The following is a 17457-nucleotide window of genomic DNA, read 5'->3' as shown; positions in this document are numbered from 1 at the left end:
AATGAACGGTGAATGAGGGGAAACATGTTTGTTAGGACACACGAATTAACTTCTGAAACCTTTGTTTCAAGCTTCAACTTCACGTTACAATTACGGGGGAAGTAATTGAGGAATTGCAATTTAAGATACGACATTCTTAATGCATTTTTACCTACTTTCAATTGCGCTAAAAAGAATGCGGTTTCCATTTAAAAGAACTTAAGTTTGTGTTGAAAATCATACTTCCTTACCTAGTTGAACGTTTTTTATTCACTCATTTCATGAGCCCTCTCATAATTTTATGTCTGTGAAAGTAGTTTTTAAATATCCATTAAAGCCATGAAGAATTTGCGGTGTTAATATTAGGAGACTCACTCTGCATACATATTATGGTGTGTGCATAATTACCTTCCTTATGTTCTTCTTTTTTCTGTTCTTTAAGTTTCCCTGAACGGTGTATGTGGCCACTTATGTGAGCAGACTCTGAAATTGGTATGGAAATAGTAGATATTATTTGTAGGAGAGAGAAATGTTTCTCCTGTGTATAAATAATCGAATACACAAATAGAACACAATAGAAATGTAAATGTGAACATAAAATTTGTGTGTTTGTATAGTAATTTTTACTTCAGAAATCCTATTGCTTCATGAACAAAATGACAGCAAGGAATACTTCTCTTCATTCACTAATGGTATAAACGTTAACACACCATGTTTGCGAAAAATAATTTCAGTTTGTTCTGGAACATTTGAGGCCTAATTTTTGCTTCAGAATATGTTACAGATATTTTATGTAAACCATGAAATAGATTTATAAAAAATATGCATTGAATTTTTAAATAAGTTCCGACAATCCTTAAGCAACAGACTGACAGAAGTTGTGATATTGCTAAAATATCTGGTCTATAATACAAACGCTACAAATAAGCAGGAAACAAAATAACTACACAAACAGAAAACCAACACATACATCATGTCTAAGCTCTCAACTCCTCATGCTCTTCAATTTCAGATTCATCTTTCCAGTCATAACGAAACCACGAAAGAAAAGAACGATTCTGAGTGAGTAGAATATTTCACATTGAGCCTTCAGCAATAGTGATATTTAGATTATTTGACTTTATCCACGGCCATCTTTATTCCGATGGAGGCCGGAGTCCTGAAAATTGGCAATTCTGTCTCGCCGGTTGAAAGTCAAGGCAGAAAGCATTGCGGGAATAGTGAAATTCATGTTGATGTTTTTAAAAACAAGGAAATCTAAGTAAATGTTTTTCTTTGGCCAAAATTTGGGCAGAATATTAGCATTATGAGTGGAAAACATGCAGCAACAATAGAATTAGAAAGTTGCTGTTAAATAACTGGAAATTAGCAGAAACCACAACCCCAACTTTGCATCTCATACGCTGAATGGGACGTTTCCACTAATTGTGAAGTTTAATGTTATTTTATGTTCTAGCATTTCATAATGGCATTCGTAGCTCTTTAGCAACTAAATATTTAAATAGTGGAAGATCTAATAATCTGAATTTAAAGTTTTAAAAGTAAGACATGCAATGTACTTAAGCTGTGGTGATAAACCATCATGCGCGAGTATTACAGTTAGAGTGTAAAATGAATCTTAATTAACATAATTTTGCAGTCTTTGGCATAATTTTCTTTGTGCATTAACATGTTTTAAATTAGTCTACACCTATGTCATGGTATTATCTCTTGGACGTTGCTGATTTATTCTGTACATGATAATAAAAATTATTAATGACATCAATATTGGATGTTTATTATACGAGGCGTATTCGTAAAGTATGTACCGTTTGCAAAAATTGCTGCTGTAGCGCTGCAGTCGCGACCCTGTGAGTTCTCGCGACGTCCTTCATTCGTTAGTAAGACACGGGCACGCGTGGGAGCAGGTCATTGTTTTTGTTCGTTGTTTTCTGAAGGTTTGAATTGTTCAAGAAAATCAATCGGCCGCCGACTGTGAAGTCCGTCTGTGATTCGTTTTCTGAATGCAAGAAACATGAAACCGGTAGACATCCACCGCCGAGGTCTATAGAGAGGGTGCAATGAGTGAAGGGATTTGTGGGTAAATGGATCCGGATGTTTAAAGAACATCGTGAGACAGTTCACGATGAACTAAGGAGCGGTCGGCCATCTGTTGTGACCGGGTGCTTGCTGTCGACGCGGAAATTCTTGAAAACAGACGCTTCACAATATCGTCGTCTTCAATGGAATTTCCCTCTCCATAGACCTCACACAGTTGACGGTGGATGTCTACCAGTTTCACCTTTCTTGCATTGAGAAAACGAGTCACAGACCGGAAGTCATAGTCGGCGGGCCGATTGATCTTCTTGAACATTTCAAACCTTCAGAAAACTACAAACAAGAAGCATGACCTGCTCCCACGCGTGCCTGTGTCTTACTAACGGATGAAGAACGTCAGCGAGAGCTCACGTGGTCGCGACTGCAGCGCTACAGCGGCAATATTTGCAAACGGTACTTACTTTACGAATACGTCTCGTATTTGATAATTCCCCACATATAAAAAGTACGGAAAGCTCCTTCGTGAAATGCAGGTATGAGGCTGAGAAAATCCAAACTATATTTAACAACTTAATAACATGCTGTCTTACTTCAATATAAATTAAGTTGAATTCACTAGCGAGTGCAATTTGGGCAAATGACATGATTACGGGATGAATAGGTTACAGAAAATAATTACTTTTCTACGTCTGTGCGTTCATTCTTTAACGAGTAACATCCGCCGGCTGATGTCACGAAAAACAGCGTTGCCAAATCGCGGACTCTGGTCTCCCTAGTAAGAAAGGTGGCAGTCCGTTATCTCACTTCCATCTACAACGCAATGTTCAGATATATAACTTTGTACGAGGACAAATCGAAAAGTCTTTGCGCCTAACTATTTATTGCCAGATTACAAACCATAAGAAAACAAGATATACACAATCTTCTACGTATTGTTTGCTATTTTTCCACATAATCACCACACCTGTTGATGCACTTGCCCGTTGCATAGAAGGTGGCCGGCTGATGACGGAACCAACGACGAACAACGTTCTGCAATTCGGTGTCGTTCGTGAACCTCTGTCCTGGCAGGAACTTCTTCAATGGACCAAAAAGATGGCAATCACTGGGGGTTAGGTCTGGGCTGTACGGGGGATGCTCCATAATCTCCCACCTCCAATGACTAAAGTTTGCCGATTGTTTTTCGCAACGTGTGGTTTCGAGTTGATATGGAGAAAGACCACATTGCTCACTTCACGAATAACCTGACGCTGACGCTTTTTCATAATGGCTTCTCGCAGATGGGAGAGTGTGCGACAGCAACGTTCTGCGTTGATGGTTTCACCTCTTGGCAGGAAATCCAATAACACTTTGCTGCTCATATTGAGTGGACTTCCTGAGCACTCCGGCCATTTTTGCCAACTGATAACAGCGCCGTGCCGTGGAAGAAATCTGAAGTTACAATAGGGCCGTTCCAAGAAAAGCCTACTTCATCGCTCGTATATGTCGCTTTTGTAATAACACTTATAACAAGCTACAAACAAATTAGGCACAAATACTTTTCGATGTGTCCCCGTACATATGGGCGTCACGAAGATTTCTATGCACCTATGTTGATGCTACAGGAAGCCAAAGCCATTTTTAATATTTTAATAGATAATGTAATCTGAAAATCGGTTGAGCAATTAGGGAACAGTGTGCCACTTCAAAGCAAACCAGGGGAAGACGAAATCACTGAAGCACAGCAAAATTTATATTTTCTTTCTAATTTTGCATCTTTTTTGAATCCCTTTTTAGCTATGGGGATGAATTATGATTGATTAAAATTTATGAAAGGCCACTCACAACGAAACGAAAATCATCAGTGTCTATATCATCATTTCGATACTCATCTGGCTTGACCACCTCAATGTCAATACTGAGTTTGTAATATACCTGAGGTCATCAACGAATCGAAAGCATTAAATCTTATTATCAGTCAGTTACATTCTGGTTAGGTTCTGACTGAGAATCCAGCTATCATCGATCAAATAACCACTTTCCTTGGAAGGATTTGAGCATCAGAGCCATTCAAAGGATGTAAATTGAGAACTACAGTAAAGGAGAGCGGAAGAGGAATAGTTTGTACAGCACGGTACGACACCAGGTCCAGGGATCTAATCCCGGACTGTGTATTATTGTTCTTTGTGAGTGTCTTCTCAGTAAATTTATCATATCATCAAAGGCTGCTGCTGCCTTTCCCCTACATTATTCAACATCTACATACTTAGAAGAAATAGTCAAGAACTACTTCCATAGCAAGGAATGGATAGCAGTAGGAGGAAGCAAAATATCTTATATACAATTTGCAGATGACATTACCCTCTTGGCGGAAAATGAAAGAACAAAAAATGCGATTCTAGCATAAATGAATACTCACTGTGAACAGTTCGGGATGAGAATAAATGTGAATAAGACGAAAGGAATTGTGGTCGGAAGAAAGCAGAGGAAAACAAAAGAGATCGTCAGAGGTAAGAGAAACGATCAAGTAGACATCTTTAACTCCCTTGAATGCATCATAAGTAATGATATAAAATGCAGCCAAGAATTAAAAGTAAGAATATCAATGGCGAAACAAGCCTCCAATGAAAAGAAAACTGAACAAGGAACTGAGGAAAAGGCTAATGAAATGCTTTGTATGGAGTGTAGCTCTATATGTTGCGTAAACATGGACATTAAGAACAAAGAAAGAGTTCGGGAAAAGAGATCAACCATGGAGAGAATAGGAATTGGTTGGACCACTGGATGAGAAGAAACTGTATCCTAATTGATGCTATTGAAGGAATGGTCAAGGGAAAGAGAATTCGGGCGGGAAAAAGTTTCCAAACGATTGACGACATTAAAAGAAATAGATCCTACGCTGCTACAAAGCGAAAAGTTGAAGATCCAACAACATGTAGGTTTCAAGAAAATACCTGTTCTGGGCCGAGAACAATGAATGAATGAATATCATCACTCATTCACATACGAGGTGTGGCTAGAAGAAAAAACGAACTGTTGCTACAAAAACCTTTTATTGATTATTTTGTAGAACATTTTGTAGAACATTATCCCCTTCAAGTACTCTCCTGCACTATCGATAGACCGCTCCATACGAATCTTCCATTACTGGAAGCAATGCTGAAAATCATTTTCTGAAACCATGTTCATGACCTCCGTCGCTTTTGTTTTCACAGGTTCTAAGGTCGTAAATCTGGTTTATTTATGTGCTGATTTGACCTTTGGGAATAAAAAGAAAGTTGCACGGAGCGAGATCCGGCGAATAGAGTGGATGTTCTAACACTGGGATTCCATACTTGGCCAAAAGAGTCTTGACTGTGCTACGTGCCGCAACGTTCGTCGCCACTTATTCTACGTGCATTCGTGTATGCCCCGCGTTAGGAGCGCTACTTATTACTACGTCCTTTTTGGGTGCAAACTGTATACCACGGCTAATCTCTAAGGTTATGGGTTATTTTCTTTGGAATTTAAATCAGAAAGCAGAGATATATACCAATGGATAAGGATGAGAATATATATTCTGAAACGTTCTAAATTACAAAGATTATAATTCTCAATACAAAATTATCATCTTCTTCTAGGAAAGAGATTAACTTCTTCTTTTTTCTTGTATAGAGTGGTTAACTTCTTCTTCTTCTTTGGAAAGGTTAACTTCTTCTTCTATTATTCTGTAGAAGGCTCAATTACTTCTTCTATTCTTCTGTAGAAAGGTTGTTATAGTAACCGTGTGTAAGATGTACGTGAATGGCTTCCAGGCATTAAAGTTATGTTGTTTAATTTGAACCTACGTATTTTGTATGTCTTCTACATGTATAGATAAGAAATCACACACACAAAAAGGCTTACATCTATGGCGCAGTCGGTAGGATATTCTTGGTGATTCTTCGTAAGAAGAAGTATGGATGAAGACGTCACGATGAGTACACGACGATCATCATTCCAGCATAGGTTTATGCAAGGAGAAATTGTGTCGGCTTGATCAATTTCTACGGTAAGAACCAAGATTACACGGTTTGTGTATTGATTACAATAATTGTACAAGAACAAAGTTTAAATCATTGTGATACGGATTGTGTTTAAGATATTGTGATATGTAGTTGACCACAATTATGAATATGTTCGGTTTGAATTTATTTTCTGAGTTCCGGCCAGATTCGGAAGAGATAGAAGATTATTTAACGAGGTTTGAACAGTCTTGCTTGGCTCATGATGTTAATGAAGCCAGGAAGGTACCCATACTGATTGCAGTTATAGGACCTGAAACATTCAAAGTGCTGAAGACTATACTTGCACCTGAACCAGTCGATCGTCAAACGTATTATGGCCAGAAAATAAACAAATATGTGGAACGTTTCAAGTTCAGGCAATGCACTCAGAAAAGTGGTGAGAATGCAACACGATTTATGGTACGTGTTAAGGAACAAGCACTAAAATGTAGTTTTGGCCAGTACTTACAGGAAGCCATTCTAGAGCAAATAATTGTAGGCGTTCGGTCTGACGCCAATAGAAAGAAATTATTGTCTCAACCTACATTGACTCCAGCAAAATGTCAAGATATTGTGCTTCAAATGGAATTAATTGAACCGGAAACACAAATGTTCGCACATCGTGAAAAGGAATGTAGTTCTAATGTAGTTGCATTTGCTGGGACACAGAAATTTAAACCATTTTTCCAGTCCTCGCAAGCACACAAAAAGAACTTTGTTAATCCTCAGAATAGAAGTTATAAAAGCACTAAAGAATGTGATAGATGCTCCAGAAGGCATTATCTTAGACATTGTCCAGCAAAATATTCGATATGTTGATTTTGCAAAAAGAAAGGTCATTGGCATGTTAAATGCAAGTTTAGGATAAATAATGGTGGAGTTGCGACTAAGACAATTACAAGTGATCAAATATCTACGTCTAATATTAAACCTTTAGACGCTATTGTTGAACAAAACATACATAACGAATTTCATGGTTTGTCTTTATTGCACGTTGAGGTTAGTGATTCTCATCCGCTAGAAGATAATACTTGCACTATTTCATCAAGCACAGACAATTCACAAGTGTAAGATGCAACACTCACTCGTTCAAAAGCAAGGAGTGTTAGTTTCAAGCCAAGAGCACAAGCTATAGATGGCACTAATGTTCTTGTGTCGGCAGAACCGTGCGTAGTTGATTTGTGTATTGATAAGCGAAATGTACAATGTGAAGTAGATACTGGATCTACGGTTACTCTGTTTAATAACAAGTCTTTCAAACAATTGTTTCCACATCGGGGAACACATTGTACTTCACTAACGTTGCGAGGCGTGAATAATGATAAGTTAAAGTTGAAAGGTCAAACCTTAGTGGACTTATCATTGAATGATGTATTGTAAAATTGCCGGTTATATTGTGTGAAGAAGAACTGCGTTATCCGTTGATTGGACGTTCATGGCTCGACAGTATTCATCCGGGTTGGAGAAAACTGTTAACACAATGTGACACTGTGTTGACAAACACGGGATCTGAACGAAAGAATAACGGAGATATTAATACTAAAATACCGGAAAGTGAAGGTTTGAGACCAGCTAATTTATTATCTAGCAAATATGCTAAAGTTTTTGATGGTGATTTATCAAAACCCATCACACCGTTTAAAGTTTATATGCCTTTGAGAAGGAATGCTTCGCCTGATTTTAAACGACACTATGAAGTTCCATATGGACTACGAGATAAAGTGGAAAGTGAAATAGCAAAGTTGGTCGAAATAGGACTCTGGGAGCCCATTATGTACTCTGACTGGGCATCACCTCTCGTCGTAGTTAAGAAAAAAGATGGTTCATTACGCCTTTGCGTTGATTTTTCTGGTACTGTGAATAAAATGACTGAAAATGTGAAATTTAAGATATCCAAGCCAGAAGACATCTTTGTAAAATTAAGGGATTGTACACATTATAGTATTATAGACCTTCAGATGGCTTATTGTCAGTTGATGTTAACTGAAGAGGCGCAGCACATCACAGTCGTCAATACTCATGTTGGATTATTCCGGATAAAGCGACTCTGCTTTGGAATCTCTATTAGCGGTGACATATTCCAGATGTGTCTTGCAAAGATATTAGGAGATACTCCTGGTGTTTCCTTTTATTTTGATGATTTAATCATCGGTGGAACTTCGGAACGTGAGTGTTACAATAGAACATATGCTTTACTGTCAAAGTTAGATGCACATAACGTAAAAGCAAGTTTAACGAAATGTGTAATTGTTGCCTCTCAAGTTGAGTATCTCGGACACACTATTAGTAAAGATGGAATTATTCCATATGAGAAGAATTAGGACGCAGTGGTTAATTGTCCAGTACCACAGAATTCTTCGCAGCTACGTTCATACTTGGGAATGTTGAACACTTTTAGAAAGTTCATCCCTAATCTTTCGTCCAAGATACGCCATATTACAGGACTTTTGAAGAAAAATGTAACTTGGGATTGGTCGAAAGAGTGCGTTCAAGAGTTTGCTGACATATCACAGGAACTTAAAGAACTACAACCTATAATACCTTATGATCCTTCAAAACCAGTAGTGTTAATTTGCGATGGATCACCTTACGGATGCGGAGCAAGACTTTGTCATCGAGTAGATAGAAAAATTCAAACAATTGCTTGCACATCCACAATGTTATCAGAAGCCGAGCAGCGTTATGCTCAAATTGAACGTGAAGCATTGAGTGTAATTTTTGGAATTAAGACATTCCATAAGTTTTTGCAGGGTCAACAATTTGAAATTGTGTCAGATGCCAGTGCTATTAAGTATATATTTAATCCTGATAGAGGTATCTCTAAACACACATCGAACCGACTATTAAGATGGTCATTATTCTTATCGGGGTATAATTACCGTGTAGTTTCTTCATCGCATGTACCTGTGGCGGACATGTTGAGTCGGTTACCACAACAAAGTGAAACTCCAATAGACATAGACGCGACAACTTGCAACAGCGTTGACAGATGTGATTCAAAAATCTCTTTGAAGGAATTTAATAAAGCCACATTAGAAGACCCACTGTTAAACGAGGTAATTTTGTTTGTCAAATATGGTTGGCCAAGTGGATTATCTGTAGAAGATATTCAATCCGGATTGGGTGTTTTCTTCGAGCGACGACGTCTTGTATCTGTGGAGAGCGATTATCTTAGCTGGATGGGAAAAATTGTTGTACCATCCATATTACGCAAAAAGGTGTTAAAATTACTACATTGTAATCATGCAGCATCCCGTGTTATGAAATATGCAGCTTCGTCCATATACTGGTGGCCAGAGATGCTCAAGGACATAGACAAATATGTTGATAATTGCAATACTTGTCAATCGGAACGGAGGAAAGTAAGAAAAGGTCCTACAAATGAGTGGCCAGAAGCTTCACGCGTAGCAGAGAGAATACACGTAGACCACTTTTTCTTCGGAGGAAAGAAATTTCTTATTCTAGTCGACGCATTCAGTAAATGGGTTGACATATGGCCAGTTCATTCTCTGGATTCGGCGGAAACCATACGTTGGATATTACAGTCTTGTTCTTACATAGGTCTACCAGACAATATTGTGTCAGATAATGGTCCTGCGTTCAGTAGCCTAGCTTTCCAGAACTTCTGTTCACAATACGGAATAAGGCACATAACCATACCTCCGTACCATAGTCCGAGTAACGGAATGGCCGAGAGATATATTCGCACCGTTAAAGACCACTTGATAAAATTGGTATTGGAACACCCCAATTTAAGTTCATTACAAATGGACGCGAGGATCGCGGAAGTTCTGTATTTGAGAAATTCCAGATTAGGAGAAATTCAAAGTTTGCCTTCTGCTTCTGTGTTGCGATTTCAACCAAGACTCTGGTGGATGGTAACGGATATGACTGAGCTGGAAAGGCGAATGGATCGCCCACCATTTCTTGGATCACGGCGGGGCCGAGTAGAGAGGAAGAGATTTGACAAAACCTATCTTACATATCTTCCTAATGATCCAGTCTGGGTGCAGACCCCGAGGTAAATTCTCCGAAGCATGTACCAGGAATGGTATTGTCTAGAGTTGGCAACAGCCTAATATATAAAGTGCAGTTGTTCGACGGATCGACACGAACGGTACACGTCAGGTGGCTACGAAAACGTGAGTGTGAACCAAACTCCTTATCAACAGATCTACCTGATCCAAATCTTGAATCGATACCAGAAGGACAGCCGGAGGATGCAGCGGGAAGAGATAACCAAAATCAACCATATGCAGACGCTGGGCACACACCAATCAGAAGATCGAATAGACTTAGGAGACCTCCTGATAGATACGGTGCGACCAGCACTTAAAATAAAAAAAAAAAGAGAAACTCCAGGAGGAGATGATAGACGCATGATAAGAGGAAGAAGAAGAATTTGTATTCTATAGCATGTTATTGATTGGTTGTTATAGTAACCGTCTATAAGATGTACGTGAATGGCTTCCAGGCATTAAAGTTATGTTGTTTAATTTGAACCTACGTATTTTGTATGTCTTCTGCATGTATAGATAAGAAATCCCACACACAACAAGGCTTACAAGGTTAACTTCATCTTCTATTCTTCTATGACAGACTTAACTTCTTCTACTCTTCTATAGAAGACAACTACTTCTATTCTTCTGTAGAAAGTTTAACTACTTCTTCTATTCTTCTATAAAAGGATTAACTTCTCTTTCTATTCTTCTATAACAGGCTTAACATTCTTCATCTATTGTGCTGTAGAAGGCTTAACTATTTCTTCTATTCTTCTGTAGAAGGATTAACTAGTTCTTCTATTATTCTGTAAAAGGATTAACTTCATATTCTTCTGTAGAAGGTTTAACAACTTCTTCTATTCTTCTATAGAAGTATTAACTTCTTCTATAGAAGGATTAACTACTTTATATTCTTCTGTAGAAGGATTAACTACATCTTCTATTCTCCTGTAGAAGGCATAACTACTTATTCTATTCTTCTGTATAAGAATTAACTACATCTTCTATTCTTCTGTAGAAGGATTAACTTCTTCTTCTATTCTTCTATAGAAGGATTAACTTCTACCTTCTCTTAGGGAAGACTAACTTTTTCGTACTTTTTCTTTGGCATGAAGCCCAAATGTACCTATCAAGATTCAACGTATTTTGGGACGACACCACCAAGCTAACGACCAGAGGACAACCAAGGATCGCTAGTACAGCAGCGCTTCCTTTGGTCCAGTGCGACTAAAATCAAAGAGCGCAACCGCAGTGCTTTGGGGCGACAAATATTGATATAGCGCCACCAAGGGGAACAACCAAAATTCTAACGAGACATTTCCTTCTTGCCAGAGAGAAAAGACGGATTTCAATCGGTACAGTTAATGAGGATTATATTAATCATTATATTTTACAATGATTTAATCTTTACTCATTTTCTTTCATTTATTTTGTCTAATTTCAATCACTTTCTGGCTCCTCTTATTTCATTAGCAAACACACTTTCCGCCTTTCAGTCGCGCTGCCATCTATTGTTGTTTCCGCCAACTGTTTCAGTTTATCATTGGGTTCGGCCATTCAGGCACGTAACAACTGACATGACAACTGATCATGAATCCATGACTTGCTTTTCCACAAATCAGGTCGTCATCTTCTTACTCGCTCACGAAGGCTCGTCAGGACAGTAATAAAATAATGTTGGTTGACAGTTTGACCTTCGGGTACCCAATTCGAATCAATTCACCGACATTTGCAGGGTTTGATTCCGTTTTAGACGTGCAAGGCCGTCCAGGATGCGAGTCGTAAGCGATCACTTCTCGTCCCTCTTTAAACCTTTAAAAGCACTCAAACAATTGAGTGCGTGATAAACACTCATCTCCGTACACTTCCTTCAACAAACCATAAGTTTCTGTGGCGGATTTTCCGAGTTTCATAAGAAACATCACATTGATCCGCTGTTCCACTTTCACAAAACATTTTTCCGACGGAGCACAGTTGTACATTTCACTTCGTTTACAAGCTACAGCGGAACTGAGCACGCCGCACCCTGGGCAATCACACAGTCGATAGGCAGGATGTCATGTTATACACTTATGCACCGCTTGACCTTGACGCGCTTGCGGTTGTCGACAGAAACATAAATCCGTTTTTTTTCTAGCCACACCTCGTATTCGCTTTTAGCCAAAATGTAGCACCAAAGCATCAAGCATACTTGAGCAAGCTTAAATTTCGGTCTAAGAGATTATACAACATCGTAGTCATCAATCAGTACAAAATATACTTGTAGAAGTATAAATGGATCATAGAACACATGAATAGATATTAAACTCAGGAATATTACAGGAGTGCGTCCATTACAATGTATTTAAGTAATGTATGTATACACATGATTCATCCCTTGAATGAAGGCTAAACACTTTATCAACTGCTCTAAAACAGTAGAGAGTGAAACGTTTAATTTCTTTAACTTTCAGCTGATTCGCAAGCAAACACTTGATCATTATATCATCGCATTATAGAATATATTATATGTAGGAAAGATTGCTGAGTGCATAGTTGCATTATAAATTTAATATCGCGAGATATATTTTTATTATATTCAACTTACTTCCATGAATAGACGCAACATCCGTCTTATTGTCCTTCGATTTAGTCACATTTCCACTGTTGGTTGTAGCTATAAAATAAAATTTAAAAACTTTTGTATGCTTATTGAATTATGTGATTTTATTGATTAACATTATTCTCAAAGAAACGTCAGACTAGAAAAAAATATTTTGCAGCAGAGTAAGGCTCTTACAGTTCTGATAATTTTAATTTAACAATAGGGTGATTTCATCTCAAATCATACAGGTGCTCTCAACTCACCATCACGGATTTTCTTGAAAATATATAAATATAAATATATATATATATATATATATATATATATATATATATATATATATATATATATATATATTAAAAGACAACATAATACATGTCCAAAAATAAATTATTTCTATTTTCTGTTGATTTGTTACAGTGCTAAAAGCTCACAAAGAAAGACACTATTTGATTTAAAAAAATTACGTAAGAAAATAATGCTATTTTCAAACCACTATAAATCAAAAACGAAAATGGTAGAGAACTGCGGTTCATTTTATTTGAAAGCTTGTTAAAATCACTTCCAAGACCTTATTAGGGAATATATTTGCAAATCCCCCTTCAACTATAAAATTGAAAATCAAAATACTCAAATTTGAATTTTTTTCAAAGTTCAATTATTTCTTTTGAAAAAGTGAAGAACCACAGGACATGAGTTTTGCTGTGATGATAAAATATAGGAACTGCACTAACCTTTTGCAATGCCATTTCTGCTCTAACTTCTAACGTTATGTAGAAAATTCTTTGTAAAAAATGAAAAAAAAATATGAATTTTAACATCTTTTCAGGAATATTTTTTTTAAAACGCTTGTTTCAAAATTTCTGAAAATTGTACAACATAGTCTTTGGTTATTGTACTTGCAGGAGGTGGAATCAGACCTTGCAATGTTTTTGTGTGTAACCGGGCAGAAGTTTTTAACAAATGTCCTGCATGATCCATAATTTTCTTGATTTTTACTGAAAAATATGTTACACTGGCAACACTATTTCTAACTGCTGCTTATCAGGAAACCTGTAAGGCATCAAATATATTATTGTTAACATTTTGTGCGTGCATGCACGTTCTCTGTCGCGCGCATGAGAGTATAGTGGTCAGAAACCACTTAAAAGAGGTTCATTTCATACCATATAGACCAACCCTTGTCCTATCATATTTTAAAAAAATATATTTATAATTTAATAACTTATTTATACAGGTTTAGTCAAAAGTATCGGGACAGGCCAGTATAACGAGACGCGTCGACGGAAGAAAATCACATGTTGCAAGTGGGTATTGGTGCGGAAACTGCATTGAATGGAGGTGTGGCCATCATGGCAGCCATCTTGGATTCCGCCATATTGGATATCACGCAATATTTTAAAATGGAGAGGGGTATGTATGATATACATTAGGCTAGAATCGTCCTACAAACGACAATCCGAACTCATTTTGGACCTATCTCCGTTCGTGGAAGAGATAGGGTGTGCTATGTTTGACTGCAAAAGATGAGATTTGCCTGAAAGAATTGTTTACTGTATTCCTGTGGGTAACTGTACACTGCAAATTACAGAGACAATGAAAAGGTGGAATCGAAAAATTTACAGAGGCACAAACCAAATATTCTAGTCGCATTTTGCGAATTGTGACGTCTCTTCTATTTTCAAACTCTGCTTTGATTCATAACGAGAATTGCATGTAAATATTAGCGTTTAAACCAAACAATTACAATTTCTAGAGCTTTTACTTACTTGAATTCAACCTCTTTTGTTCTGAAACTGTTACGTTCGCACAGTGCACCTGAAATGTATAGAATTGAATGTTACTTATACAGCACATCATTTGCATTTTGATACAAATTATTTTTAAAAAATACTGTATTGATTTTGTAGAATTTAAATTTCATTCAGTCGTTTCCTAACTATTCTTGTCCATTGAAATTCTCATAAATCAAAAAAATAAAAGTTTTACTTAAGTTTAAATTAATTTTCTTAAAATTATTTTTTTGTTATAACTTTAAACTTAATGTAATACACTGTAGTTTACAAACATCTGTGGTCATAATCAGGGCTCGAAATGCAAATATTCAGGAAAAGGAACGCTTTCGTTAACATTTTATTGCCTTCATTTGTTTCCGATTACTAAATGTAAGAGATTATTGACTAGTAAAATTACGAGCTGTATTAAAATCAACAATAGTTGCATTAAAATATTTACATTGATATCAAATAATGCTAAAAGCATTGGATAAAGCGGTTCTGCAATATACATCTTTTGAAAATTTAAACAGGCGGAAGTCGTATATCGTAGTCAACTCGCTCAAAAAGGGGGACTTAGTTGAATTAAATGTACATATGTTAAATATTTCATCTTCTTAACATTCAGAACTCTATTGTAAAGATAAAAATCTTTGATAAGAAGAAGGATACTTCATTGTTACTTTTGCTGTTTTGAAAGGTTGCATTATTATTATTATTATGGGATATAGTGATGTACATGAAACATCCTAAGTTGATTTCTGTATTTCATTTATTAAACGATTTTATAGATTTTGTGCTTGTTGCTAATTCAAAACCTAACAGCAACAATCTAATTAATACTTATTATTAATTAATTTGTATAAATGAAAGATTTTCAATCCTGTTATCTTAAGTGTGATCAAGAATTGAATATATTGTTTGAGTTTGTTTGGTTAATCGAAAAAAAGAAGAGATATATTAGTAGTAGTAATTATAATAGTAATAATAATAATAATAATTGTATTTATAAAAGCAGGCGTGTTTCGGCTCCTTGGGCCGCTCTTAGAACCAACCCTTATCAAACAGAAAAGCAGTTAAAAAATGCGAAATTCAACACTACAGATGGTGTGCTGGCTGCAGTTCCAGCACTCAGTACTTGTCTAGGCAACATAGACGCCTTCATACTCTGCTAAACTCCCTTCCGGCAACAATACCTTTCCATGTACAGGGATGCGAGTATCCATTCATCAATTTCATCATAACATCACTCATCCCCATCTTTGCAAATTAGCCAAAAGTGGTACCAGAAGCTTAGAAAAATAAAGAAAATCAATCAATCAAACCATGTACAGGGAGAGCTTCAGGTGAATGCTATAATATGTAGCTACTAGTAGAGAGTATTACAATTTTGTGCACAGTGAAAAGGAAAATTCAGTAAAATATGTGTATAATAATAATAATAATAATAATAATAATAATAATAATAATAATAATAATAATAATAAATGAACCGTAACTGTCCATTGCCATTTCTGTCGAGGTGGATCGGGAAGGTTCAAGATATTCACAAACCTGAATATCATTCCGCTCCTCTCCGGTCCATTTCGAGCCCTGCTCATAATGACTAACTATAAACAAGGACGATAATTAACAATACAGACAATTATCCAGTCAATATTTGTATATAGAACACACTTGTAGACATTAACACAAACTCTAAATCTACAGGCTTGGTGCAAAAATTATATTTTTAAAAAGTTTCATTATACAGGTTTACATTTATACGTTCGACATTTTACTGCAATGCATTATAATTACACTAACAGCAATATTATTAATACACAAATATCAATAATTTAGCATATTCGTACATATCTTTTCCATTTGAAGAACTTATTGAATGTGTGAATGTAATTATAGTAACAAATGCAGGAAATAACCATGGTCCCGGATTTGAGAATCGAATGTTAAATGTATGTTTAGAAGAATAAATTTACAGAACCTTAGAGATCTTACCTGAATTACAACAACGAGAAGGATACACAGGTACGGAGTCATACTTGTGGCAATTCATGACCCAATCACTATCAACTATAACTTCTTACTTTCCAGTTCTCTCATGTTATTGAAGTGATTAAAATTGATTGGAAACAGCAATGTTTCATTGTGAAACTGAAAATAAATTATGGGTTGATCAACTATTTTAAATTGTGAATAGAAAATTCTCCTATCCATGACGAATGAACATTAGCACAAAAAGTTTGGTGTAGTATATTTTTAAGAGCAAAAGAATCTCCATGTTCACAGAAAATCTTTGAAAGTCATACAGCAGCTCTTGTTTAAATTAGCTCCAGCTTAGTTTTTATTTTCTTCGGTCTAAAATTCTCTTGTCACGTCAAGCATGAAAATTAGTATACTAGTCTAGTGACATAAAGAGACTTAGCACACATAATATTTTCACGTTCTCTACAGCGATAATATTTCTAACTATTATGTAGGATTTGCAAGCATGTGATTAAATTGACAGAAATTTAAATGGGAGTTTCCTGCGATATACTCCACGTCAGATAATTAAGACTGTTAATACGAGGGGGGGTTCAAATGTTTCAAATTCAAGTAGGAACACAAACTTGTGTAAGTTCAATATGTACTACAACCTTGTGCATATTATGTGCCAAATATGACTGCAGGTGAATAATTACTGTTTCCTTGTCAGGTGTTTCAATGAATGAAGATGCGACAATGCACAAATTGGAATACAGAGCCGTGATCCGATTCCTCTGTCTGCAAGGCAAAGCTCCCAAACAAATCCATGAGGACATGTTTGCTGTATGTGTCCATCCTATAGTGTTGTTGCTGAGTGGTATATAGGCATTTCAAATGTGGTCGTACGAGCATCAAAGATGAAGAAAGATCTGGCAGAACATCAACATCAGGGAATGATGAGATGATCAAAAAAGTTGAAACACTCATCAATGAAGATCGCCGGATATCCATCAATTATACCAAGAGGTTCATCTTCATGTTAATGTAGGCTCCGTGGAAACGATCATACATGATCAACTTTTATCAAATGTGTCTGCACATAAATACAG

At 36.5% G+C, this 17457-nt stretch overlaps 1 protein-coding gene across 4 annotated transcripts in view; it reads right to left on the bottom strand.

The window, feature by feature from the left end:
- Window positions 1–16523, bottom strand: part of LOC145981348 (uncharacterized) — a 62361-nt gene extending 45838 nt beyond the window's left edge. For 3 of the 4 annotated variants that reach the window (XM_083114576.1, XM_083114577.1, XM_083114578.1), the window contains exons 1-4: window positions 16379–16523; window positions 14375–14423; window positions 12609–12677; window positions 388–462 (exon numbers count right to left, since the gene is read on the bottom strand). In XM_083114576.1, the coding sequence (XP_082970702.1) occupies window positions 388–462; window positions 12609–12677; window positions 14375–14423; window positions 16379–16420 (235 nt within the window). In that variant the 5' untranslated portion in view covers window positions 16421–16523. The remainder of the gene's footprint in view (window positions 1–387; window positions 463–12608; window positions 12678–14374; window positions 14424–16378) is intronic. The other variant, XM_083114579.1, reaches the window with a different exon arrangement.
- Window positions 16524–17457: the final 934 nt, after the last annotated feature.

The sequence above is a fragment of the Lepisma saccharinum genome, chromosome 29 (genome assembly GCF_977018435.1).
Source record: "Lepisma saccharinum chromosome 29, izLepSacc3.1, whole genome shotgun sequence".
Classification (NCBI taxonomy): Eukaryota; Metazoa; Arthropoda; class Insecta; order Zygentoma; family Lepismatidae; genus Lepisma; species Lepisma saccharinum.
Note: the sequence above shows the minus strand (reverse complement) of the source record. Positions and strands in the feature narration are given on the sequence as shown.